The 27,862-nt window shown below is 35.4% G+C and overlaps 1 protein-coding gene across 2 annotated transcripts in view; it reads left to right on the top strand.

Annotated features, from left to right (window-relative positions):
* LOC137251064 (GTPase-activating Rap/Ran-GAP domain-like protein 3) overlaps positions 1–27,862 on the top strand; it is a 346,592-nt gene that overhangs the window by 108,557 nt on the left and 210,173 nt on the right. For both annotated transcript variants that reach the window (XM_067785004.1, XM_067785002.1), the window contains exon 2: positions 4,319–5,065. In XM_067785004.1, coding sequence (XP_067641105.1) covers positions 4,611–5,065 — 455 coding nt within the window. In that variant the 5' untranslated portion in view covers positions 4,319–4,610. The remainder of the gene's footprint in view (positions 1–4,318; positions 5,066–27,862) is intronic.

The following is a 27,862-nucleotide window of genomic DNA, read 5'->3' as shown; positions in this document are numbered from 1 at the left end:
TCTGATTCATCTTCAAGTGCATCGTCAACTGATACCTTAACAAGTGAAAATAATTATAAATTATCCCTGAGTGCAGATTTTTTAGGATTTGCTGATCAGCCCGTAATTCCAAATTCTAGTTTTTCTGTTCTAACTCCGGTTCTTAACGTTACAACCATGGCCACAATTGAGGAGAAAAAATCGTTTATTAATACTTGCGCCTCGATTATGCGAGACAACTACAGTGGAGACCCGTTAGCACTTGGCTGGTTTATAAATAAAGTTGAATTAATGGAAGTATTCTCTAACGAAAACTTAACTCCTACTTTAATTGCATTTTTAAAATCCAAGCTCGAAGGCAAAGCTCGCGAAGCCCTATCAACGCATATAGAATCTGTCAACCAAATTAAAGAAGCGCTATGTAGTGAAATTAGGCCAGACAACTCGAAAGTTGTCGCGGGAAAAATTGCAGCCTTAAGAGTAACCAATAACAACTTTTCAGAATTTTCAAAGCAGGTAGAAGAGCTTTCTGACTCGTTAGAGCGATGTCTAATCATTGAAGGTATGACGAAGGCAAAAGCCCATGAGATGGCAGTTGAACAAACCATTAGCGTTTGTAGATTAAATAGTAGGTCAGATATGGTGAAATCAATCCTTGCGTCAACAACCTTCAAAGATTCAAAGGACGTAGTAGCGAAAATGATTATAGAGCGAGAACAGGAAGTTAGAGAGCGGCAAGTGTTAGCGTTTCGGTCACATCCGATAAGATATAGTAATTTCCGTGGAAATTCTAGAGGTAACAGCAATTTCAGATATAATAACAATAGTAATTTTCGATTTAACGGTAATGCAAATAGGCAACACACTAATACAAATTTCCGAAATAACAATTATAACAGAGGTAATAATCGCAATTATAATAGAGGCAATATCAATTCCAACAATAACAACAATAATCGGTCCGGAAATAACAGAAATTCTAGTAATCAGGGTTCAAATTCTAGAAATTCAGCCAACGTTCGTTCTTTAAATGCCGAAGCCCCTCAGGCGCGAACACTGAGGGAGCAGGAGCAATTCGACTAAATACTTCTCAGTCAATATATTGTCTAAATTTAAATTTTTCCGATTTCGTCGAAGTCGCTTGTGGCGATTCACATAAAATATGTTCTTTTCTAGTAGATTAACAGGCAGACATTTCATTAATAAAAATTTCCAGTTTGGCAAACGATGTAGAAGTAGACGATAGTAACGTAATAAATATAACAGGCGTAACAACAGACACGGTAACGACAATAGGAACAGTTAATACAAGTATAATCGCATCAAATAAATTTTTTCCTCTGACTCTTCATGTTGTCAATGACAACTTTAATATTCCTTCGGACGGTATAATAGGGAAAGATTTTCTAAAAACGAACAAATGCATAATCAATTACGCTAATGACACAATTACATTCGGACAAGGGACAGAAAAGGTAAATATTTAAATTTTGCATAGCACTTCAACAAATAGTCTTGTAATTCCACCAAGATGCGAAGTTTTTCGTGTTTTTAGTTTGAAAAATTCGACAAGTCCAGTTTTTGTCGATTCTCAGGAACTTAGTAACGGTGTTTTCACAGCAAAATGTATCGTTGATACAAAAAACCCAATAATAAAAGTTATCAACACCACCGACGTGATCAAGTACGTAAAAGATTTCAATATTCAAACTGAAGACATTAAAAACTTCAATGTCTATAGAATAAATGATACACCTATCGATGCAAAACGTATAGAAGAGCTTAAATCAATCTTGGCAAAACAAATGCCTTCTTACGCTAAAAAGAAATTACTTGATTTATGTTTGAAATATTCTGATATTTTTGCATTAAAAACCGACTTAATGACGCTTAATAATTTCTACGAACAAAAACTTAGACTAACTGACAAAACTCCTGTCTATATTAAAAATTACCGTTTGCCATACACACAACGCGAAGAAATCAATAAACAAGTCGAAAGGCATTAGTATAGACGAAATAAAAGAATCTACAAAGCATGTTTTAGCAGTCCAAACGCGATCACAAACCAAACAAAAGGATTTACAAAATAAAGACGATAATTATACTGATACTTTTTGCGAAACGCCTAAAGTACAAGTTTATGACAAATTTTCATACAATTTTTCAAAAAAGATACCGCGAATAAAGTCGACTATACAATTTAATAAAAATAATGAGATCTCCAATATACAAATTTATGCGCATTTAAAACATAAAAAATTAAATTTACTTAATTTTGTGAATGCTAACGGAAAAACAAATTTAGATGAGTTATTTTCGAGGCTTGAAAAAGCAGCCGGCAGTCACAATATTAAGCAGTTAGAATGGCCAAAGAATGATATATTTTTCAAAGAATTTTCGATTACAAATTTTAAAATCAGCGGTAATAAAATTTTAAAATCATTGCAAATAATACTAACAGACCCTGTAGAAACTGTAACAGAAACAGAGCAAAAACAAAAACTTATGACAATTTATCATGAGGACCCTTTGTTAGGCGGTCATTGCGGTACAAAACGATTATATTCCAAATTAAGAACAAAATACTATTGGAAAAATATGACTCGTGACATAGCTAAATTTGTCAAAAATTGCAATAAATGCCTTTTAAATAAAGTAAAACCAAAAACAAAGGAAAATCTTGTTTTGACTCCAACCCCCTGCAAACCCTTTGACATAATAATTGTCGATACAATAGGTCCACTTCCGGAATCCAAATATGGTAACAAGTTCGCTGTTACTATGATTTGTGACTTTTCTAAATACCTGGTAACAGTAGCTGTACCAGATAAATCAGCAAAAACTATTGCTTGCGCTATTTTTGAAACCTTTATACTAACATATGGTACAATGAAAGCTATTAGATCCGATTTAGGAACGGAATATAAAAACGAATTATTCTCTGAATTGACAAAACTTTTAAAGATTGATCATGATTTCTCAACAGCCTACCACCACGAAACTGTTGGTACTGTTGAAAGAAATCATAGAGTCTTTAACGAATACTTGCGTGCATATCTAAACGAAACGTATTCAGATTGGGATACATATTTAAAATACTTTACATTTTTACACAATACTACAAGTAGTTCGGTTTTTGATAATAAATTTACTCCCTTTGAATTAATATTTGGCAGAAAAACTACAATGCCACATGAATTGCAAAAAGAGCAAATTGATCCGATCTATAACGTAGAAAATTACGCAAAAGAGCTTAAGTTTAGAATGCAAAAATCGCATAAAATGGCAAAAATTTTGATTAATAAGCATAAGATTAGAAATAAAGATTTATACGATAAAACTGCTAAGCCTTTAGAAATTAAAATTAATGATAGAGTTTTAGTAGAAACAGAACCTAGGAATAAACATAAAAATATATACCAAGGTCCCTACATAGTTAAGAATATTGATGGGCCAAATGAACATTTTTGGAAAATGGGCTCGATCCCACCTCGTTTTTATTTTATCCTTCATAATTTTTAAAAATGCCATAAATCTAACAAAAAAAAAACAATCTTTTTTTAAATTTGGTAAAACATTGCTTTTATGGAGTAATTGTTTCTTGTTAAAAATCACCGATACCGAGATTTTTATAACCGGTCTTCTGCCTGTCTTTCCTTCAAAAAACTGGGATATTTACATAAAAATAAGAACAAGAAATCTGATTATAACCACGCCCATTTTTCCTATATCGAAAATTAAGAAAATGGAAAAAATTGGAGAATGAAAAGGAGAGACACATTTTTTGATACAAAATAGAATTTATTCGAAAATGGGAAGATCGTAGAAGAAAATTTTGAAGTTCTGAAAGCCCTAAATCAAAATTTTATAGAAATAAACCAGTTGAAAACCACGCTCACTTTTTTAGGTAACGCTGTTTCAAATATATTATGGTACGTGGTAAAAACCAGTAGTGATATCATGGGAAAAGAAGAAAATTACAAATAAAAAATGTAAATATGCGTGGGCCTGCTCCTTATCAATCTCACCACGAAACGTGTTATGCCATAAGTAGAACAAAACGCCACCAATTTGAACGATAATTGGTAAGACGAAAGTTTATGTGTCAGTTACTCTTTTAAAGCCTCTTACTGCAAACAATATTTGCATTTGCATAGGTATATAGTTTGCGATATTTGTCTTCAAATTTATGCTTGAACTTCGACTTCATTATTTGTTGCCTATTTGCATTTTCTTAGTATATTTTATATACATTTTTATGCAACCTTATAACTTTTATTTGCACTAATTCTACTTTCTTTTACTCACCATCGCTTTTATTATTCTATCTTTCCAGTTCAGCACATTAAGTACCTTCTTCAGAGTGAGCAACTACCTGCAATTAAAAACAAAACTATTTTATAAATCCTCTTAAAGCCCACACGCCACCTCCAGCGAAACTAAACTTTACTCATTTATCGTATAATTACATATTAATGAAACAAGCTTTTTAGCAAGTTGGCAACACTTGCAAAAAAGGAAAAAACATACTTGCTGAGGGCAAACTGATTTATATAGATAAAAACAAAAAATAGTTGTGAGAAACAAAAATTAAGTCAACAGCCAGTGTAATAAAACTTACATCAAACATGGAAAGTTTTGAAAAAATTTTACACTACACAACTTCTACAGGCACAACTTCAGCTAAAGGTGGTAGCACAATGCTCACATCACGTGCAACAACACCAAAATATACCCTACCGATACCAACAATAAGTCCAAATACACCACAAACATTTGTAGCTACACAGTCAACGTTAGCGTCACCAGCACCAAACACACCACTACAACCATTAATACAAACATTCACAACACCTTTGCATCGTAAAAAAGGGCGTTTGCAACGTTCCGAACGTTTACAAACTCTTGATAATAGTTCGACTAATTGCAGTAGCAGTACAAGTGGTGGTAATGCAACAACAACACCCACTTCATACTCAGCTTGGGAAGCGTTGGTTAAGGAAAGTTTTGGACATATTGCATGGCCGATAAAAATTACTTCATGGGAATTGGTTGATGAACGTGTGAAAATTGTGCCAAACAGGTGAGTAAATTGATTGATACATATGAGAGTTCAGTATATCAGATATTACATTTAACGGTTAACCTGAAAAAGTAATTAGGTTTATTACGACGAATAACCGATATACATCAATATAGATAAGGTTTCTCAGTGAGATATGTTTATTTATTTATTTTTGCAATTTTTCACGGTGAAAAATTTTTATTTTTCGATGTTTGCTCGCTATCACTGAGATCTTTTAGTATGACTAATTGCCTAAAGTTATTTTAAAACTCTTTATTTGTGACCGAAATAGACTGAAGGAATGATAAATCTCTCGTCTGCTTTCAAAACCCTTTACAAATTATCTTTGGACTGTTTGGAGATACTTTTGACATAATTTCTAAATTTTTTTTGTCGTAGTGTTAGGACCATTCCGGGATTTGTTTCAGCTATCGCTATCGAAAAAATATCTATTTCTTCTGAATAAATATCGATATGTTATCGTTAAATTATCGACTTGTTATCGAAAAGCAATGTTTTATCGCTTATCCGCATGGGATGATAACAAATCTGTTTTTTTTTTTCAATGACAAATCGCTATTTTTGTTATAATAAATCGATAACTTTTTAATAGAAAATCGATGTTTCATAACAAAACGATATTCTTCTATAACTTTTCGATAAGAAATCGAAACTTTTTCCATACATTTTCGATAAAAAATCGATATTTTTTCGAAAACTTTGCGACATTTTTTCGATAACAAGTTGATAAATTTTCGTTGACGATTCGATATCTATTCGATTAAGTTTTGAAAGTAAACCGATAAGTCATCGAAATAATTTGCTATCAAAAACAAATTTATACCTTCGATTGTATATGGCTTACATTACGCTTACACAGCCACCGATTTTAATCACCCGATGACGGTCGTAGTCGTCCTATAAAAATAAACATATTTATTTAGATAAGCGTGTGTACATATCAACCGATCACCGAATTATTGTCGGCCGTTGTCGTTTTTCACTGCCGATAAATTCGCGCGCGTTCAATTTTATCGTCTGATAAATTGTGTGCATTTACTGTGAAAAATTAATTATACATATGTGCGATGAATTGAAAAAATTATTAACTGTATGCAAAACAGGTGCCCTTTATGGGATAAGCACATAAAAGCATAAACGCAAACGAATTTTTGCGAAAAAGTAAAATACAAGAAAAAAATCTGCCGGCCGATAATCGGTTGCAATTTTAACAACAGCCCGGCCGATTTCATCAACTGATTGCAATTTTTCGGTTTATCGGTGCCTGAGTAAAGCGCCAAATACACGGCACGAACATTTGCGCGAACATTCCCGTTATGTCATGTTTCTGCGACCTTTTCTGTCGTGTATGGTGGTGTTTGCCAGTTCGCGCAAATGTTCGCCAAAAATTAAAATATTTATTTGCGCGAACTGTTCGTGCGTGTATGGCGAAATAGCTCATAATCGTAGTAATTTCTGAACGGAACAGACGTGCGCGGAAAAGTAAAATGGACAATAAAAAATTTCTGAGTGAATTTATTGAAATGTATAAATCTTTGCCATCATTGGGGCAAGTAAAAAGCAAAGATTATTGTAATAGAATTAAAAAGATAATAAAAATAAAATTAAAAAGGGCAATATTGCTGCAGCACAATTGTTGTCCGTATTCATCGCTCTCTGAAAGGGAACTAATGTTCGGCCAAAAGTTCGTATGGTGTATGGCCAAAGCTGCGAACAAGATTGCGGAATGTTCGCGGAAATGTTCGTGCCGTGTATTTGGCGCTTAAGCACACCCTTACTCGCCTATACCCCGCCGATAACAAGCCGATTACGAAATGGATAACGAACCGACAACTAATTCAAAATAAATGTATAGCGTGCCTCTAGTTACGGGATATTTGCGAGTCAGTCATATGGCAGGAAATATATCCCACTTACGAGTATGTGCTAAATTCACACACGCAGCCATTGACACACATACAACAATATGAATATACTTATACTCGTTAAAAGGAATCAGCCAAGGTATCAGATTCTCTTTTGTGCAAACACTGAGCTATCAAGGTAATTTTTGTCGACGCTGACATAGTCCATCCTTATCCGCTCTATTTTCGATCATTTACACAATGTCATTTATCTTTTTTTCTGCTTTTCGATACGTACTTTCCTCCATATGTAGTTTGTTTACTTGTTGCTCATTGAGGAATTTAACGGAAGTCTGTAAATTTATGATAAGCTACAATTTATTGAACTGTGACATTTACAGTCACAATCAACAAATCAATATTTATACATATAAATATTTACTTGTACATATACATTGTAGTAAAGAACACAAACCGAAAGATGAAAATGAAGAGGAATTAACGTTTCCCCAAGCTATGCATTATTTGAAGAAATGTATGTCAATATGTCAACTTGTGTGCATTTGATCAATAAGGATGCTGATGTACGCGGAGGCTTGCGGCACAAAGTGTATGCACGAGAAGCTTCTGTAGGCATACACAAACATATGAGACAGCTATTACGAAAATAATAGATTGTCATTCGCCACAGTATGAGGCAACTATTATAGGAAGCAAAAAGCTAAGTTTTTTTTGTTCACCTTAGGCATAGACTTTTTATATATTTCGGAAAATTTTGATATGTAAACATCTTTGCTCATGGTACGTACGAATCCTTACGTAAGCGTCAGGTGTAAGTGTAAGCGTAAGGTAATGAGTAGTGTTTGTAAAATGTAAATGCAAGCGTAGTGTGTAATATGTAGTATGGGTAGTATGTGGTGCTAGTGTGATTTATGGGGTAGTAAAAAATGAGAGCGTAAGTGCAGTCACTACACTGTAACGCAATGTGGTCACACGATACGCAGTAGTTGAAATGGGCAAAATCACACAGTAACTCATGACAAATACGTCACATATATGTTCATATATATATAAGACTGGGACGATTTATTAACCGATATCGCGCCATCAATTTTTCGATAGGATTTGGGCTCAGGAAAAAAAGTTCCACTACGCATACCCAAAAAAATAATTTTCGAGCTTGCGAATTTTCATCAATTTTTTCGATTTCCTATGCATTTTTTTCATTTTCAAAACTCCAAATCATTTTTTTTTTTTTTTTTTTTTTTTTCGTGTCAATTGGCAAATGCAGAATTGGTAAATGCAGTTTTTTGAAAAAAAAAAGTTTTTTTCTTGAGCCCAATTCCTATCGAAAAATCGATGGCGCGATACAGGTTAATTTTGGTCCATACAAATCGACCGAACCCAATTTATATACATATGTAGTATGTATTCAAATCTTTGAGCATATAAACAATTTTTGTGTATGCAAGTGCAAGAAATGTTTACACTACTGTTATATTGTAAATAAAGAGCCAGAGAAATAGTGGCAAATATGAGCAGACACCGTGGTGTTGTGGTAGCATACTGCGCCAACCACGCCAAACATCCTGGGTTCAACTGCCGGGCAAAGCAATATAAAATATTCAGAAACAAGTCCCAGTTATTTGGAAATCACTCCGAGTATATTTCTGCCATGAAAAGCTTATCAGTAAAAGCTCATCTGCGTGCAGATGCAGTTCGGACTCGGCGTAAAACACGTTGCACACGTCCCGCCAATTTGTAGGAAAAAAGTAGGACGAAGTTGTGTTATGTTATGTTATGTAATGTATTGTTATGTTATGTTTTGTAACGTTCTGTTATGTAGTGTTATGTTATATTATATTATATTATAACATTTTAAATTATCTCTCTATACCACGGAGAAGAAAGTGGAGGGTGAAAAAGGAGTATACAGCTGAAACAGGGAAATCGCGAAGCTTGGGAAAATATGCTACTGGACGCGAAGGCTATCAGCCGGTGCGCGGCGCAGGCTTGAGGCTCTAGAAAAGTTAGTAACCTACTAATGAGCGAAGAAAACTCTCAGTGTTGCCATTAAGCAAAGCAAGCTTATGTGCTGGAAAGCGTTTTGCGAGGAAGTGGATCGAGCCTCTGGGTACAAGGATATAAAATAATAATAAAGAAATTTCGTCCGCCAAACCGGCTGACGTACGAGAACAAAGTAAGAAACATTGTGTATGTCCTGCTTCCCACCCAACCACCCAGGGAGGATGGGAACGTTACCCATGAAAACCGCAACGTGGAACCATTTCAAGAAGAAGAGCTTAAAGCTGCTGAGAATCCCCTGGGCCCAACGGTATACCCGCGGAGTTAATTAAGTTAGCTGCAAATAACTGTCCAGAACTTATGTTGCACATGTACAACAAACATCTAAAAGAAAGAGCTTTCGCTTTTGTAAACTACGTTGCAACTGTGATAACAACACTAAGCTTCGAGCTTTCACTGCTAAAATTAAACCAAGTCATGCGTTATGTAAAGTACAAGTAGGCTGTTTGCATCAGCCTCGAATTACGATGCAGAAATCTGGGCGGACGTAATGAAATACCGGAAGTACCGAATACCGCTCACCTCAGTTCAACGAAGGGAGCATTGCAAATAGCTTCAGCTTACCGTACGGTCTCGATTGAAGCTATCCTGGATAGAGCTGCTGTTGCCATACATGCGCGTGAAGAATCCATTCGACGCTAGCAAGAACAGTGGAGGAACAGCACCGTAGGAAACTATACTAGGGAACTAATCCCTGATCTGAATCCATAGCTGAATTGACCACACGAATAGGTAGATTCTACCTGACTCAGCTTCTAACCAGACACGGTTACTTCCACAAATATTTGCACAGAATGAGCAAGGCTGATAACCCGGCCTGCCTGTAGACGATGTACGCCACACCTATTCGAATGCGGACACTTCTCCGATCAGCGAAATAGGGTAGAAGAAATACTTGGCGACCTATCCCCGGACAGTGTCATCAATAACTTGACCTGCGTCATCAATAACTTGAAACGACAGTTGGTATACGGTCAGCACATATGTGAGGCATATATCAGTAAACAAAAAGTTGGGTGCCTGTCCCATTAGCGTGAGAGTAGCCATGGAGCTCACGCAGCGCGCAACCGTATCCGAAGTAATGTTAAAAGCGGTCGTAGGTACGGGGATCTGCGCGGACCAAAGGAAGTTGGGTTCTATTGGGATTCATGGAAGAAGGGAGTCCGACACTCGGAGAGTGTAGCAGTGAGGCTTAAGTATCCCGGTCAGTGTATACAGCATTTCCTCCACAAAATTAAAAAGAAAAAAATATTATGACTTGTAACACAATGTTATGTTATCTTGTTTGCTGCTATGTTATGTTATGTTAATATGTTATACTATATTATATTATTAAATATAATGAATTAAATAAATACGAGCATATATTATTTAAATACATGTATTTTTATATTATCATATGTTAATTTGTTTTATATTATGGACAGCAACTTTTCTTCCGGAATGACAAATAATTTGAATAAAGTTGGTTTCGTTTTAATATTTTATACAACAAATCAAATAATTAATAAATGTATGTTAACTGATTTCGGGTCAATCGTTTGAATATGTAACCAGCTGGTACCACGCAAATAAAAAATAGAATTTCCTTTTACTTTCAAATCATGCTGTGATCATCTTCCGTCTTATTCTACAGAAACCGATATAATTGTTGTTGAGAGCCAGGAGCCAGATCCACGTTTTTGGAAGCCATAAGGAGCCAAATTTCATGACAATCATTTCATCTTATCCCAAGCTGACACCAGCGCAATTCAAAATTTGAAATTCCTTCTAAATTTAAAGCATGTTTTTTTTAGTATTATTCTAACTTAATCGACTTGGTTGTTTTTGAGAGCCTCAACTATAGAGCATTGCAGGGGTACCCTCACTTTGGACTGCACTCTTAAATATACAATCTCAATAATCTTACAGAAATTGTCTCAACAGTTGTTTTTTTTTTTTTTTTTTTTTTTTTTTTTTGGGTTTTATACGCATCTTATTTAGGGTGAAATTGAGAGAAATATTTGGGATACCAATAACTCAAGGTGTCCCTTATTAATTCAAACCTATCAGCATTAAAAAGTAGCACTTTATTTTACTTTTTCCTCAGTTTTCAACAATATTTTTTTATTAGAAACCTAACTACAGCATTTCTTTAATTCTTATTCACACAAAGGCTATGATCTTTGCAGAATTTGTGTATAAAACTGAAAAGTTTAAAGATGGCTGCTTCGTCTAATGCTATTTATGAAAACAGATGGTCTTCAAAACAATTACATACATCTTATTTAGGGTGAAATTGAGAGAAATATTTGGGATACCAATAACTCAAGGTGTCCCTTATTAATTCAAACCTATCAGCATTAAAAAGTAGCACTTTATTTTACTTTTTCCTCAGTTTTCAACAATATTTTTTTATTAGAAACCTAACTACAGCATTTCTTTAATTCTTATTCACACAAAGGCTATGATCTTTGCAGAATTTGTGTATAAAACTGAAAAGTTTAAAGATGGCTGCTTCGTCTAATGCTATTTATGAAAACAGATGGTCTTCAAAACAATTACATACATCTTATTTAGGGTGAAATTGAGAGAAATATTTGGGATACCAATAACTCAAGGTGTCCCTTATTAATTCAAACCTATCAGCATTAAAAAGTAGCACTTTATTTTACTTTTTCCTCAGTTTTCAACAATATTTTTTTATTAGAAACCTAACTACAGCATTTCTTTAATTCTTATTCACACAAAGGCTATGATCTTTGCAGAATTTGTGTATAAAACTGAAAAGTTTAAAGATGGCTGCTTCGTCTAATGCTATTTATGAAAACAGATGGTCTTCAAAACAATTACATACTCATATGAAGATCTAAGGTCAATCGTTCATTGATCTACTATCTACTTGAAAACTTAATTACACTTTAGTTCAGTCACAGCACGAAATGTAGAAACTAGTTCTGCTTTTCAATATAGTCTAATGTACTTGCTTAGTAATATTGATAACCAGTGAACTTAATAACAAACAACTGCGAGTTTTGAACGCTTCAAAGTCGATAGATATTAAATGAAGTGTTTATTATTGTCACTCATACGACACGTTGGGCCAATAACATTGTAAGTATGCATGAATGTATTGGTATGTGAGAACAATATGTTAACACTTAGGTGAATTGTGGTTGTTTTGATACAGTGTCAATATGTATTTATAAGCTAATATATTCGGGTCAATGCTTCTCTGTCTGTTTCACATATATTATATTGCTTATAGATTGTTTTGTTGGTTTATGTCACCTAAACGAAGCTAAATGTTAGCTCAAAGAAGTATCAAAGGAAAGTTATTGAACTTATGTAAGTGGCCAGTACATCATTCAGGTTACTTTGTACGTACAAGCCAAGCAATATGAATACAAATTTATGCACACAATTATGGCGCAAAAGTTTATTCATAATTTCTTCAATAGGCGCAATTAGTTTGTATGGGACTCTGAAGAATAAACTTATACAAGGAAAATGCAGCGCAATAAAGTCCATGTGCGTTGTTTTTCTTATTTTTGGGATATAAGGCCCACATGCTTTATTCGATTTTCGAAAGATATAAGTCCATAACACGCTGATAATAAATTGGAAGCACTACGAACAAATTATTAACTACTATAGACATATCTTTAACTTTTCGATAACAAATCGATGGTAAATTGGTAACCCTACGATAAATAACAAATCGATGCTATATTCATAACGAATTGATAAATTTATGAATTTAAATGGATAACAAATTCGTAGTAGTCTGAATCGATAACTTTTCGTTAAAAAACCGTTAGCAAATCGACAAAAAAAATATCACGCCGCTAACAAATTTGTAAACATTTTCGATAAGAAATCGATAGCTTCTCGATAAAAATTTGATAACTTTGGCGATAAAAGATCGATACATTTTAGTATAAAAAATTGAAGATTTTCTATAGCTAGGTGATAATTTTTCATAAACATGCCGATGAAAAATTTGTAACAAGCCGATAACAAATAGCTTTTAGAAAAAAACGACAATTTGCTTTGCTGTCTGATTTCGCTGATAACAACTCTACCACGTACATTATTCTAGCAATGCGCTACAGTATAGTGGCAACACTTACGCTTAAATTATGTACGCCCCCATAGAGCATACCAAAACCCTACACTTGCCCAACTTGCGCTAACATTCAGAGCTCCACCAAACCGTTAGTAAAGATATTTAAATAAAATATAAGACGCGATAACCTCCGAAGAGATTTTAGATTTTGCATCGCGCTCCTCTTGATTTTTCTTACAAATTAGCGGGATGGGACCTACTTGTTTTATGCCGACTCCGAACGGCATCTGCAATGCAGATGAGTTTTCACTGAGAGCTTTTCATGACAGAAATACGGTCGGAGTGCTTGCCAAACACTGCCGAGGGGTGACCCCGCTTAGAAAAATGTTCTTAGAATTGAAAAAAAAAATTGTTTCTAAAATTTTGATGTTGCCTTGCACGGATAGTGAACTCGGGAACTTCAATGTGAATGGCGGAGCACGCCACCATCACACCACGGCGGCCGCCCACTCATCAAAAATGAGGGATATACTTCTCGCTGATTTTACAGAAAAACTCGGTACATTTGGGCACTGGCCCAATATTCGATATTTTGGGTATAAAGAATTTGGATATGCTACTGGACAAACTATTCAAGGTGTTTCTCGCAATAAGAGATATTTTTTCATTAGCGCTCATTGTAATTAAATATAACTTTTTGTATCATAGCTTTCTGTTAAATGTTATTCAGGATTTAAAATAATGCACTTTTGTGCTAACATCAAATCGGCATAAAATATCCAGACTCATTCATCTGCACGGTACGTGTGGTAGAGCTTTCATTGTCTGCATACAACTTTTAAAAATACAATGGAAAGAGTAATAAAAGTATCGAAAGAAAATGTATATGTAGTGATTATGTACTTTCAATAACAATAACAGCAAATTACCTTTATCGCTGCAACAAAAGCGCTTTCAGCAACACTGCGCCCATTCAAATTCAAAGTGCTTTCATTATACAAGTTATCAGTTAGATAATATAAAACTGTGTATTGTTATAGAAATAGTCAGACATTACAAGATATTCTTGTCTAATTTGCATATGCAGCCAAACCTTCTAGTTTTATACTAGGTTAGGTTAGGTTGAAGTGGCTGCCTCCGCTGTCCAAGCGGAGACTCACGTAGGCCGTTGTGGCCCGTAGTGCTACCACGCGGGGGGCCCCTATTACCTATATCCCTACTTCCGAAGAAGAATGTTTAGACCACAGTGAGGCTAAACCAACGCGTTTTTCTGATGAAACGCAAGATGTAGTTTGTGTTTGCAGATTCAAGCTCCGCAAGGCACCTAAAGGAATGTCTGTGGAGGCCTCGGCACTTGGTTTTCGACAGTGCGGGCCAGTGACACAGATAGTGCTATACGCTTTCTATCTCCTCTTCATCCATACAGTTGCGGCAGGAGACGTTTTTCCGAAGGCCCATATAGGCACCGTGAGTTCCCATGAGACAGTGATTTGTAAGAAGGCCCACTAGTGGGCTTACAGAGATACGGCTTAACAATATCAGCGATTGCGATCTCTTTTCATCCAGCTTAGGCCAGATTTGCTTGGATATACTACATGTAGGTTCCATGGCCCATCTGGCGTTTGCTTGATCCGTGAAAAGAGATCACAGGCAGTGTTTGCAGGTGTTTAGAGGAGGGCTGGCCCAACCAGCGGAGGTTATTGTTTGCAGGTTGGTTCCTTCCCTAGCTAGCTCATCTGCAGCGTAGTTTCCTGCGATGTCACAGTGGCCAGGAACCCATTAGTTTTATACTAGATGAATACACGTTTCCAAAATCCAACTAGTTCGAGTTCTGTATCTTTATATATTATCAACTGGTATATTTAACATGGCCATGTCCTACGAAATATGAATTTCCAGGCCCTGAATCATCATTATACCAGTGGTCATACATACTTGTAAGTTTATGCATCAGAGTCGTAACAATTGCCACACTAGTTAGTTTATGCAAGACCACAATACCCTTGGCATACTACTCAGTCTCTGAATCAGGGTCATGTTAGATGTTTATCAAAGAAAACTAACATGACATAAGAGTTCCAAATTTGAATATAATTGAAATGGTATTTTAATGTTAAGCCAGATTATGATGAAATATTTTAAAGCAATTTTACATTTAAATTTATTAAATATGAAAATAACGGGAAATGGCTGCAAAATAATTTGGCCAATTTAATTTTCATACGTATGCTAAAACATCATGCATGACCAAGCACATTTATGTTGTATTTGTAATTTTGTAGCGTCCTTTATGCAAGTAAACAGGGTGCTGGACGAGTTTAAGAACCGCAAGATGCCTCACATAAGAACTGTCATAGCTATTTTATTAAAGGGATTAAATATTTAAGGCAAGCTTTAAAAAAACTGGGTAAATAAAATTCCATTACAATTCGAATTACATTTCTCAGTAATTGAAAAAAATAAGCAATTCGTTTTCTCCACAACAAAGGAACTTACTACATTTCAATTACTCAAAGAAGAATACCAAGTGCAGCTTCTTTTCTTTGAAGCTTGAGTAAATTAACTGTTTTTTTTTTATTTTAGTAATTGAAAAAAAGCTACTTTGCAAAAAAGTAATTTCTATTCCAGTACTTTTCAAAGGAGTTAAAATTATTATTGTTTTTTAAGTTTTTTTAAGTACTTAACAAAAAATGTCAAAAGATTTCCATTCAATTTCTCAAAGGAACTGTGATAATAATTTAAAAACAGAAAGGGTAGTTCGTGTATAAAAACCTACTCCGGTTGATGTTTGTGCTTGCTCGGATCACACGTTTAATTCATGTATGTGCAGCCGCCGTGGTGTGGAGGTAGCGAGCTCCGCTTATCACACCGAAGATGCTGGGTTTTCCCCGGGAAAAGCAACATCAAGATTAAAGACACAAAGTTTTTGTCAAGTAGAAGAAAGTTTTTTAAGCGGGGTCGCCCTTCGGCAGTAATTTTGCAAGTACTCCGAGTATATTTCTGCACTGTAAAACTTTTCAGTGAAAACTCATATACTTTGCAGATGCCATTCGGAGTCGGCTTAAAAAATATAGGTCCTGTGCTGCCAATTTGTAGGAAGGAATAAAAGGAGCACGACGCAAATTGGAAGATAACCTTACACCTCTTCGGAGGCTACCGCATCTTTCATTTCTTTATTTATGTGCTAAGTGTAGGTATTCGAAATCTGCAAGGAATATCAAATATTTATTCTCTTAATTTTGCCAACTAAATAAGTGCGTCTTTTTCTATCTCTGTCAAAGGCAGGTTGCTATATAAAATCAGCTGACTTCTACATTTTTGGCTACCTTTCAAGAAAATCAAATGAAACATTACGTCTAGTCCGACTACCGAAAAGTGTAAGTCCTTAAGGGGGACAGTATAGACCCACCAATATGTATACCGAAATTTTCAGGGTGATGGTTGCTAAGCAAACAAGTCTTGGTGCTTATTTGATTATAATTTTTATTTTTCTAAGCTGATACTCATTTTATATTCTTCTTCCTTGGTATGTTTATATTTAAAATATATTAGCAATGAAAACAAATAGGGAAGGCTATTCGAAAATCATGGAACGTTTTCTTTCGATTTTCCGTAGAATGCTCAGTATACATATATATTATGTAGATATGGGTATAGTAAGGAACGTCATGGCGTATAAATAACAAAAATGTAACCAATATATGGTGGAAGGAAATACATACATAGTCATAAAGCATAGTATATCCTGGTATTTTATACAAATCTAAAACTGACGGCCTCGATAACCATTGCTATGCCGGGACATCGGCTTCTTACTGGTCTGCCAACGGCTTGATGCGGGCAGGATAAGTTGCGTTTTTAGTATGAATCAGTCATATCCGGCATAGAAACAATTTTTTTGGAGTGTCTTCTTGAATCGATTTTGACAATATGCAGCATTAGACGGTATCTGTTTTGAATATACAAGCATAACTATACGAACTTTATTCCAAAAAATTATATTTGCAATGGTCTTCCGTTTAGGATGCCAATCGTTTTTGTCAAAAATATTTGAAAACTTCCAGCAAAACCACACCAGCACCTAGAGTTTTCACTATGCTGTGAAAAGTAAAGCGCATTGCAGCTGATATTTTGTTTTTTTTTTTTGTGCCTATGGGCTTTTTCTGTGCATTTAAAAAAATCTCAGTTTTTCAACTTGAAGAATGGGCTCGAACTCAGCAGAATAACCGATGTTAAAAAATCTGTTCGATCACTTTGGCTGATCCCGTGAGGAAAATAGAGGAAGGCATTGATATCGTAACCAGCCTGCTACGTACCAACTTCAATGCTTGTGAAGTTTCAGGGTCAGGTAAGAATATAATAGCGATACTCTTCAATATCTGATTGCACTCTAGTAAAACATTTAAGATATAGGCCGTGATATTCTCAAGTCAAGTTGCCATTTTTCTAACTCGGTTTACTGTTGTTCTAGAAGTCGCAAGAGTGGTGGTGGTCCCTACGGAACGTTGTTTCAGCACTGACAAGAGATAATAATTGATAGCGGTTGCAGCCACATAGAATAAGTGGCAGTCATCGGCCTTTATACGAAGGAATACGGTATCCACTTGAAACTCAGGGATATAAAGTTTGCAGAGCTTTTCAAGTTTTTCATCCAAAGAAATTTAAAAAATTTATTTATATTTTTATATTGAACCAATTTTCATTAGTCAGCTCATTAACGCGGCATTTCACTGAAATCAAACAGGACTAGCCAAGCCCAAGAATCAAGTGCTCTTACATAAACAGATATTTTGATAATGAATCGAAGCATAAACCATGGCTTAAACTTAAAAGCTCGATTTTTCCTTTATGTTGTCGAAATTTCTTTCTTGGAGCTGAGGAGAAGTGATCTTTTGCGTTACTTAAATGGAAATGTGATTGGTAATTATAAGATTTAAGGACGAGCTATCTGAGTTTTACGCAAACATTGACATAGTTCAACGGATCAATATCCAGTGGATGCTTTGGTTAGACCATGTAGTGCGAACCGATGAAGATGCTTCATTGCAGAAGATAATATTAGTGGTAGCTGCGTGTGTAAACAGAGGGTAAGGGGGTAGGTTTTTGTGAAGATGAAGTTGAGAGTTATCTAATAAACTCTGGGCTCTCCGAATGGCAACAGTTGGCAAAAACAGATGTGAACATCGCTTTATGCTAAACGTTCAGAATTAGCTACACGGTTATGTGCCAAATAAAAAAGTAAGTAGAATATATCTGCATGGACGGCAAATACTGCGTGCATTTAAAGCATACCTTAATTCCTCTTTGAGCAAACTTGAAAACTACCACAAACAACCGGACAACATAGCTCAGCCTAGTTTTAAATTTTTCCCATGTCGTTCAAGCATTTACTGGTTTTCGTGTTGTTATTTACTGGTGAAATTAGGTTTCTTTCTTTTCCATTCAAATAAAACTTTTAATTTGGCCAGCTGTTAAACATGACCTCACATAAAAGTTTGAAATTAACTTTCTGGCATTTAAAATTTATCTTACATTTCATAAACCCCTGTAATAAATGCGCTTCGTATGTTAGTGTGAAAAATATATTCATATATATACCTTTTTAAATAAATATTTTAAAGTTCACACATACTACATGCATACAATCTTATACTGACTGAACACAAGACTTTCATTCATTTGTTGGCAAGAGCAGCAGCAAATACAAATACAGACACAAGATTAAAAGCAACCCGCTGTGAACATTTGCTTATACAAGGAAGTTAATCTTTATTGCAACAGCGAATTTTGTAAGCTATATATACGTATATGCATATATTTATAGATAAGTTGAGCTCAGAATGTATGTACATATATTTGTGTTTGTGAGTCGTAACAGAATAAATGTGATATAGAAAAATATGCAAATTGGTTGCAGTGTTGTCCAGAAGTGAGTGTGATTAAATAACGCTGATTAAGTTTATTATGTTGGCAAATGGTTGGGTAATGTATGAATGAGTGTGTTCCATTTGCTAATGGATAATATTTAAAAATAAATTTCCTACACTGAGAAAAATGCAAAATATATTTGACCAAGTGCCCTCTCTTCGCTACACTCTTCACTAAATAAAAGATTTAGGGTTTTTTCATAAAACGTTATAATTCATTTAATTCTTAACTTCTTCTTTAATTAATTATGACTTTGAACGTCACAAATCAACTTTGTTCAAAAGGGGACTTTTAATATTCAAATATATAAAAAGATAACTTTCACTTCATATATAAAAGATATACACAAGTATTTAAAAGAAAATTATAGGATCGCGTCCGCGGTTGCCGAGTTATAATGCTTGACTGTCGGTCCAATTAGGAATGTAGGCGGCTTAAACAATATTTGTTGTTTTTATACTCAGTTGAGCAGAGCTCACAGAGTATATTAAGTTTGATTGGATAACGGTTGGTTGTACAGGTATAAAAGAATCGAGATAGATATAAACTTCCATATATCAAAATCATCAGTATCGAAAAAAAATTTGATTGAGGCATGTCCGTCCGTCCGCCCGATAACACGATAACTTGAGTAAATTTTGAGGAATCTTGATGAAATTTGGTGTGTAGGTTCCTGAGCACTCATGTCAGATCGCTATTCAAAATGAACGATATCGGACTACAACCACGCCCACTTTTTCGATTTCAAAAATTTCGAAATACTGAAAAAGTGCAATAATTCATTACCAAAGACAGGTAAAGTGATGAAACTTGGTAGGTGAGTTGAAATTATCACGCAGAATAGAAAATTAGTAAAATTTTGGACAATGGGCATGGCACCGCCCACTTTTAAAAGAAGATAATTTAAAATTTTGCAAGCTGTAATTTGGCAGTCGTTGAAATTATCATGATGAAATTTGGCAGGAACGTTACTCTTATTACTATATATATGCTTAATAAAAATTAGTAAAATCGGAGACCGACCACGCCCACTTTAAAAAAAAAAATTTTTTTTAAGTCAAATTTTAAAAGAAAAATTAATATCTTTACAGTATATAAGTAAATTATGTCAGCATTCAACTCCAGTAATGATATCGTGCAACAAAATACAAAAATAAAAGAATATTTCAAAACGGGCGTGGCTCCGCCCTTTTTCATTTAATTTTTTTAGGATACTTTTAATACCATAAGTCGAACAAAAATTTACCAATCCTTGTGAAATTTAGTAGAGGCTTAGATTCTAGGACCATTACTGTTTTCTGTGAAAAAGGACGAAATCGGTTGACGCCACGCCCAGTTTTTATACACAGTCCATCGTCTGTCCTTCCGCTCGGCCGTTAACACGATAAGTTGCGCAAAAAAAAATATATCTTAACTAAACTTAGCTAACGTACTTATCTCAAGTCACTTTATCTTGGTACAAAATATGGCCGAAATCAGATTATGACCACGCCCACTTTTCCGATATCGAAAAATACGAAAAATGAAAAAAATGCCATAATTCTGTACCAAATATAAAAAAAGGGATGAAACATTGTAATAGGATTGGTTTACTGACGCAAAATATAACTTTAGAAAAAACCTTCGTAAAATGGGTGTAGCACCTTCCATATTAAGTAAAATAAAATGAAAAAGTTCTGCAGGGCGAGATCAAAAGCCCTTGGAATCTTGGAAGGAATACTGTTCGTGGTATTACATATATAAATAAATTAGCAGTACCCGACAGATGATGTTCTGGGTCACCCTGGTCCACATTTTGGTCAATATCTGGAAAACGCCTTCAAATATACAACTACCACCACTCCCTTTTAAAACCCTCATTGATACCTTTAATTTGATACCCATATCGTACAAACACATTATAGAGTCACCCCTGGTCCACGTTTATGGCGACATCTCGAAAAGGTGTCCACATATAGAACTAAGGCCCACTCCCTTTTAAAATACTCATTGATACCTTTAATTTGATACCCATATCGTACAAAAAAATTCTAGAGTCACCTCTGGCCCACCTTTATGGCGATATCTCGAAAAGGCGTCCACCTATAGAACTAAGGCCTACGCCCTTTTAAAATACTCATTAATACCTTTCATTTGATACCCATATCGTACAAACAAATTCAAGAGTCACCCCTGGGCCACCTTTATAACGATATTCCGAAAAGGCGTCCAACTATAGAACTTAGGCCTACGCCCTTTTAAAATACTCATTAATACCTTTCATTTGATACCCATTTCGTACAAACGCATTCTATAGTCACCCCTGGTCCACTTTTATGGCGATATCTCGAAAAGGCGTCCACCTATAGAACTAAGGCTCACGCTCTTTTAAAATACTCATTAACACCTTTCATTTGATACCCATATCGTGCAAACGCATTCTAAGGTCACCCCTGGTCCACTTTTATGGCGATATCTCGAAAAGGCGTCCACCTATAGAACTAAGACCCACGAGGTTTTAAAATACTCATTAACACCTTTCATTTGATACCCAATCGTACAAACATATTCTAAAGTCAGGCCTGGCACACCTTTATGGCGATATCCCTAAATGGCGTTCATCTATAGAACTATGGCCCATTCCCTTTTAAAATACTCTTTAATACCTTCCATTTGATATACATGTCATACAAACACATTCCAGCGTTACCCTAGGTTCTTTTTACTACATGGTGATTTTCCCTTATTTTGTCTCCACAGCTCTCAACTGAGTATGTAATGTTGGGTTACACCCGAACTTAGCCTTCCTTACTTGTTTTTTTTTTTTTTTTGTATTTTTACTGTTAAGTGGGTCAAAATGTTTATATAGAAGTGTTAACGGTTTGTTATATGACTGTTTGTGGGCGTGTTATCCATTTCCTGGCGGCGAGTTATAAAATTTGTTGGAAGCTTATTATCGTCAAGGTGTAAGACTAGTTATCGACTTGTTATAGTAGTATTATAAGTTTTCCATCGGCAACTATGATAGTAAATCAGTTATCGGTTTATTTATCGAATAATTACGGATTATGTATCGAAAAGTTACCAAAATTTTACTCAGAAATATAATAAAGGTATCGATTTGCCCTCAAAAAAAAGTTATCGATTATAAATCGATAAAATATTGATATATATAAAAAAGGTTACTGATTTGTTATTGTAAAGAATGCGACGAAAATATCCCCTACTGATGAACTAGGGGCCTTAGGTGCCTTTCTTATTCAAATATAGAAAGAGGCAACACCTGCTACTGCAAGGGTACGCTTACACAGCCACCGATAAAGCTAAAAATTGCAATCAGCTGAAGAAATCGGCTGGGCTAGTGCTGAAATTGCAACCGATTATTGACCGCCCCTTTTTTCTTCTTGCATTTAACTTTTTCGCAAAAATACTCTTGCGTTCATGCTTTTGTGTGTTTATCTCATAAAGGGCACCTGTTTTGCAAACAATTAATTGATTTTTCAGTCCATCGCACAAATAATAAACTTTTCACAGTAAATGCTTGCAACTACTAGGATCGGGCGATAAAATTGAACATGCGCGAATTTATCGGCAGTTGAAAACGACAACTGCCGACAACAATTCGGTGATCGGTTTAAATATACACACGCTTATCTAAATATATGTGTTTATTTTTATACAACGATTACGACCGGCATCGAGCGATCAAAAACTTCGCTGTGTAAGCGTACCCTAAGACTTAAAAATACCTCTGAGCTAAAGATCTGAAACATGACAGAACATATGAGAGTAATATAAAAATTCATAAAATTCATAGGGAACCTCATGCGGTAACTACGTAATGCAATTGCCTCTACGCTGATAGAAATTTGAGATGTCCATTAAGATCTTTTTGGGGAACAATGAAACCATACACTACTACCGGATGGATCAAAACTTGTTGGGGAAGAACTGGAGCTGGTATGTGTGAGGCGAACTTCGAGAAATCTATATCAATGGGATACTTCTCCACATTATTTCAGACAGAAATCCATGGAATAATTATTTGATGGTAGAGAATGTCTTCAAAGAGGCTTTTTCTCGACTAGTAACTCATTATGTCTGACAGCCAGGCAGTCTTACGTGCCTTGACGTCTTACACAACTACTTCTAACCAAGAGGTTGAATGCGTACGAGACTTCAATATAAAATGTATGGACATCTGAAATCCATCGACAATAAACCAATAAGAAGCTGGTGACTTCAGACTCACTATCTACGTCAAATGGATCAGGGTCGAGAATTGAGCAGCGACACCCACCATTTCTGCGCGACTGATTTGAGCACATTAAAGACCTGCTTGGAACTCATCTCTGGGGTCATTTGAGAATACTTCGTAAGAGATCGTTTTCAAAATAAATTCAGACCTATTTCGATATTCTTCTGCCTTCCTTTTTCGAAACTATTTCAGTGAAATTTCGAACATTCTTCGGGTGATTTTCGGGACGATCTCTGTGTTATGAGATAGTTTATAATAACAGATCTTTTTCGGAATCATTACAGGCTTTTTTTGGCATAAATTTTATTTCATACCCGATTTCTTTCAGAACTGTTTTGAGCGTACTTCAGGACCAATACTGATGTAAAATAGTTTTCAATACGTTTTGAGAGCATCTCATGATAGTTTTGAAATATTTATTGGGATGATTTCCCACCAGAGACTGCTTTCACTCTAACACACATTTACATAGATGCTATGCTATGCCTTAACTGTCAATATTGTAATTCAAGAGCCTATACTACCTAAACGGTTTATCACAAAATCGACCGGCCAACTGATTTATATAGTACCTCTCTGCTCCAAAAATGCTGCCATCAAGCGTTTTGGTATTTTACCTCGACTCTGCACCTTAAGGTCCAATTGCTGATGTACGGATGTTGCAGCAGAGACAGTTCCTTTACGGAACAGCGCAGATACCATGCGTTTAAAATTATTGGTCTGCATAGGGTATTACGACTTCATAAAGTTAAGTCCACCTGTATTTTAAGCTACAATCCATATATTTTCCAAATTTTTTTGAAATTAATGTTGCAATGTGCGAAGTCAAACGTGCTGCAAAGTCTAGGATATCCTACTTTCTCTAAAACATTTCTGGGAATTTTCAGGCTTTCGTCTATACTATAATAGTTTATTCGCAACACATTTTCTCTAAGTGTATTTAACTGCTTCTAGAGCGGTATTGTTCACTGCACACCATTTTTGCAAAATTTATACGTAATAATACCTTTGGTCGGTCTGTGTCTTCCCCTTTTAATCAATCACAAGCTGTTGCATGTTAACTGTGGATATGACTGTGGCCTGAGATATGCAAATCAGTACAACGCTGGTAGCCTAACAGGCGATATCAAATAAAGTGCTTGTGTTTCTTTCACATGAATAAAAATCGGATTTAATTCAAAAATAAAAACTTGTCAGTTGTGTGTTTTTGATGCTAAAAGCTGTTAAAGTCTACTTATGGAAACGAAAATTTGTTCACATAAAACAGAAACAAAAAAAAAAAAAAAAATAAAAAATAAATGTACTTTAAAAAATATTCCTGGTCATTAAAGCGGCATGCTATGGAAAAATTGTGATTGTTAAAAGTATTGTGAACAAGAAAAGTGAAAGTATGACTGCGTGTAGAACAAATTATATTGAGAAGAATTTGCCTGTCACAACTGACGCAAAAAGCCACGCCACCACTGCACAATGGGGCATTATATAGAAGAGTTTGTTCAGTAAAATTGTAAAGACCGAAAGAAATCATAATCGAATGAGCTAAGATCCCGCATTCCGGAATTGTTGTATTTGTAATCGAATTTGAAAAAAAGTTTGATGACGTAGCGCTTTTGAAATTTTGTCGATTTATTACATTTCTCTCATGTTTCGCTACCAGTGTTCGAAGTATTTAAAACTGTTACCTGAGTAAACGACTGCGCCGGAGTAAAAATAAAATTTCGGAGTATATTTTTTCTTCCTTTTTGAAAGCGGGCGAACAATTAACATAAAATTGATTTGGTTGCTTGGCAAACCTTTCGATTGTTTTTTTGCCATGAAATGTATCTCAGCAAAAAAGTTATCTACCTTGTCAGATACGCACCACCGTGGTGTGATGGTAGCGTGCTCCCCTATCACACCGTATGCCCTGGGTTCGCACCCCCGGCAAAGCAACATCAAAATTTTAGAAATAAGGTTTTTCAATTAGAAGAAAATTTTTCTAAGCGGAGTCGCCCCTCGGCAGTGTTTGGCAAGCGCTCCGGGTGTATTTCTGCCATGAAAAGCTCTCAGTGAAAACTCATCTGCCTTGCAGATGCCGTTCGGTGTCGGCATAAAACACGTAGGTCCCGTCCGGCCAATTTGTAGGGAAAATCAAGAGGAGCAAGACGCAAATTGGAAGAGAAGCTCGGCCTTAGATCTCCTCGGAGGTTGTCGCGCCTTACATTTATTTTTTCATTTATCAGATGCACATGGAGTCGGCCTAAAACGTGTAGGATGACCAATTAATGCTCCCATTAACACACCACATTCTATCCCCCCGGATATTTATAGCGAAAAATATTATTATTATTTTCGGTTTACTATACATATTTCACGCTCTTTTAATGACCTAGGGTTTGAAGACAGGGGCAGATTCCTGTAGGAACGACAATGGCGACCTGGTAACTGACGTACAGAGTGTGGGGGAAGACGGACCCGATTCCCCGATCGCCGATGATGAAAAACACTCCCCGGCATCTAATATCACGGCTAAAAAATCACAAGGTGCCAAGTAATGGCGGGATACATGCCGGGCTGTTCAAACAGATAGGCGGAGAGTTGGTATAAAATAAAGAAGCAAAAAAAAAACGTGGGTCTTGCAGTAAATTTGGATAAGATGAAGTACTTGCTGTCATCGCGGCCTTGTAGCTCACTGTTGACGGATATAAATTCGAGACTGTGAAGGATTTCATTCATTTGGGAAGCAGCATTAAAAGCAAAAAGAATGTCGGCCTAGAAATCAAACTGAGAATAACTCTTGCCAACAAGTTCTTCTTTAGGCAATTGAAAAGTAAAGTCCTATCTCGACGAACAAAATTCTCGCTCTACAAGTCACTCATCATACCTGTCCTGATGTATGGCTCGGAATCATGGAAGGTGTCGAGAGAAGATGAGATGGCTCTTGGAGTATTCGAGAGAAAAGTTATCCTGAAGGTTTATAGTCCTATGCGTGATGTCGACGGCGGGTATCGAAGGAGGTATAATGATGACCTATATGATCTTTACGCAGACATGACGATAGTGCAGCGATTGAAAATACAAAGGCTTCGCTAGGTGGAGCATGTTATGCGGATGAACGAATACGCTCCGGCAATTTGTAAACAGAGGAAAGAGAAGACCAATTGGCGACTGTTATCGCAAAACTGGATTAGCTGGCCTCACTGACATAAAAAACTTCAAGAATATACAACACGTTGAATTTTGGCAGGATTTATAGATCGCGCCCGGACACATTTTTTGCTTACATTTTACTCCTTCTATTCTCATTCCGTACGAAAAAAGTACAAAAACTGTGAGTAGAATGTGAGAAAACATGTTTTAAAACACGAAAAATTAATTCCCGTAATTTCATCCAATCGTCACTTGTAAACAATTAGCTTTTCATATGTATATAATAAAAACTTCAACCAAAAGACATTAAGTAATAATGCTATTTAGTTTTCAACTCGACCCAAATAAACCTTTGAGATAAAAAATGTAGTGGTAAGAGCGGAGCAAAATACTCCGATTGGAATAAAGTCTGAACACTGGGTCAGCAATGAAACAGGTTGTCAAAAGCGTGACGTCACGACGAGAAAATTTATTTCACAGCCAACTATGATTTTGTGCTCTCTCATTTTTTAATGCGGGATCGAAAGAAATCGTATTTGCTCTTCTGAAGTAACAGTTATTCAGTAAAGTTTTTAGAATTACGGTTGATTGAACGGAGTTTTATGTCAAGAGGACAAACTTGTATAGCCATTTCAACAGAAGTAACACTGTTGGTCTCGCGCTAATAATATTCTGTCAAAATAACATATTCTCAGTCAATCTAACTGATTTTGTAAGAGGAGTCTGTGTAATACCAACAGCCACTGCATTTAATATTCATCGGTATCTTAGTGATATTAAGGATTGTTAGTTAACACATTGGAGCCAAGCGGCCACCGTGGTTTGAGGGTTGCGTTCTATGCCTACCACACTATAGATCCTGGGTTCAAGGCATGGAAAAAGCAACATCCAAAATTTTATAAAACGTTTTTGGTTTCAATTTATTTTTTAAAAAAGCTGTTTATGAACTTTTTTATATTGCTTTGACTGTTAAAGCAGTTAACTCAGAAATAAAAATTTTTCCTAAGCTGATTCAACAGCTATTTGCGATGGATAATAATTTATAGTTCGGTTCATTTTATCGTTCACTTTCTTTCGAGGTTCCGAAAAGAAGTAACTGTATAAACGCTTTAATATTTGCAGTTTTCCTTTTAATATTGGTGTAACAAAATATTAGTGAAAAAGGAATTTTATTTAAAATTACAGTTTCGAAACGGTTGTGCTGTTCAAAAAATCATTAAGATAGTGAAATTATTTCGAACTTATCTCAAAGAAATTAAAAAAAGATTACCAGTAGATTTGCCAAACTATTTTCGTAATCATCACCAACCATTTCTCGCTTTTTATACCGAATCCAGTCGAAAATTTTTCTGAATGGGGTTAATTGAAAAAAATTGTTTCAAAATAAAATCTCTCAGTTAAAGGCATCAAAAAAAATCTTGAAGGGCCTATAATTTTTCGTTATCTAGAAAAGCTGGTACTTGATAAAAATTTCAAAACTTAGCATAACCAAATGATATTGGAAAATATCATTTTGATTTTTG

Source organism: Eurosta solidaginis, chromosome 4 (genome assembly GCF_040869045.1).
Source record: "Eurosta solidaginis isolate ZX-2024a chromosome 4, ASM4086904v1, whole genome shotgun sequence".
NCBI lineage: Eukaryota > Metazoa > Arthropoda > Insecta > Diptera > Tephritidae > Eurosta > Eurosta solidaginis.
This window is presented reverse-complemented; position numbering and strand designations above follow the sequence as displayed.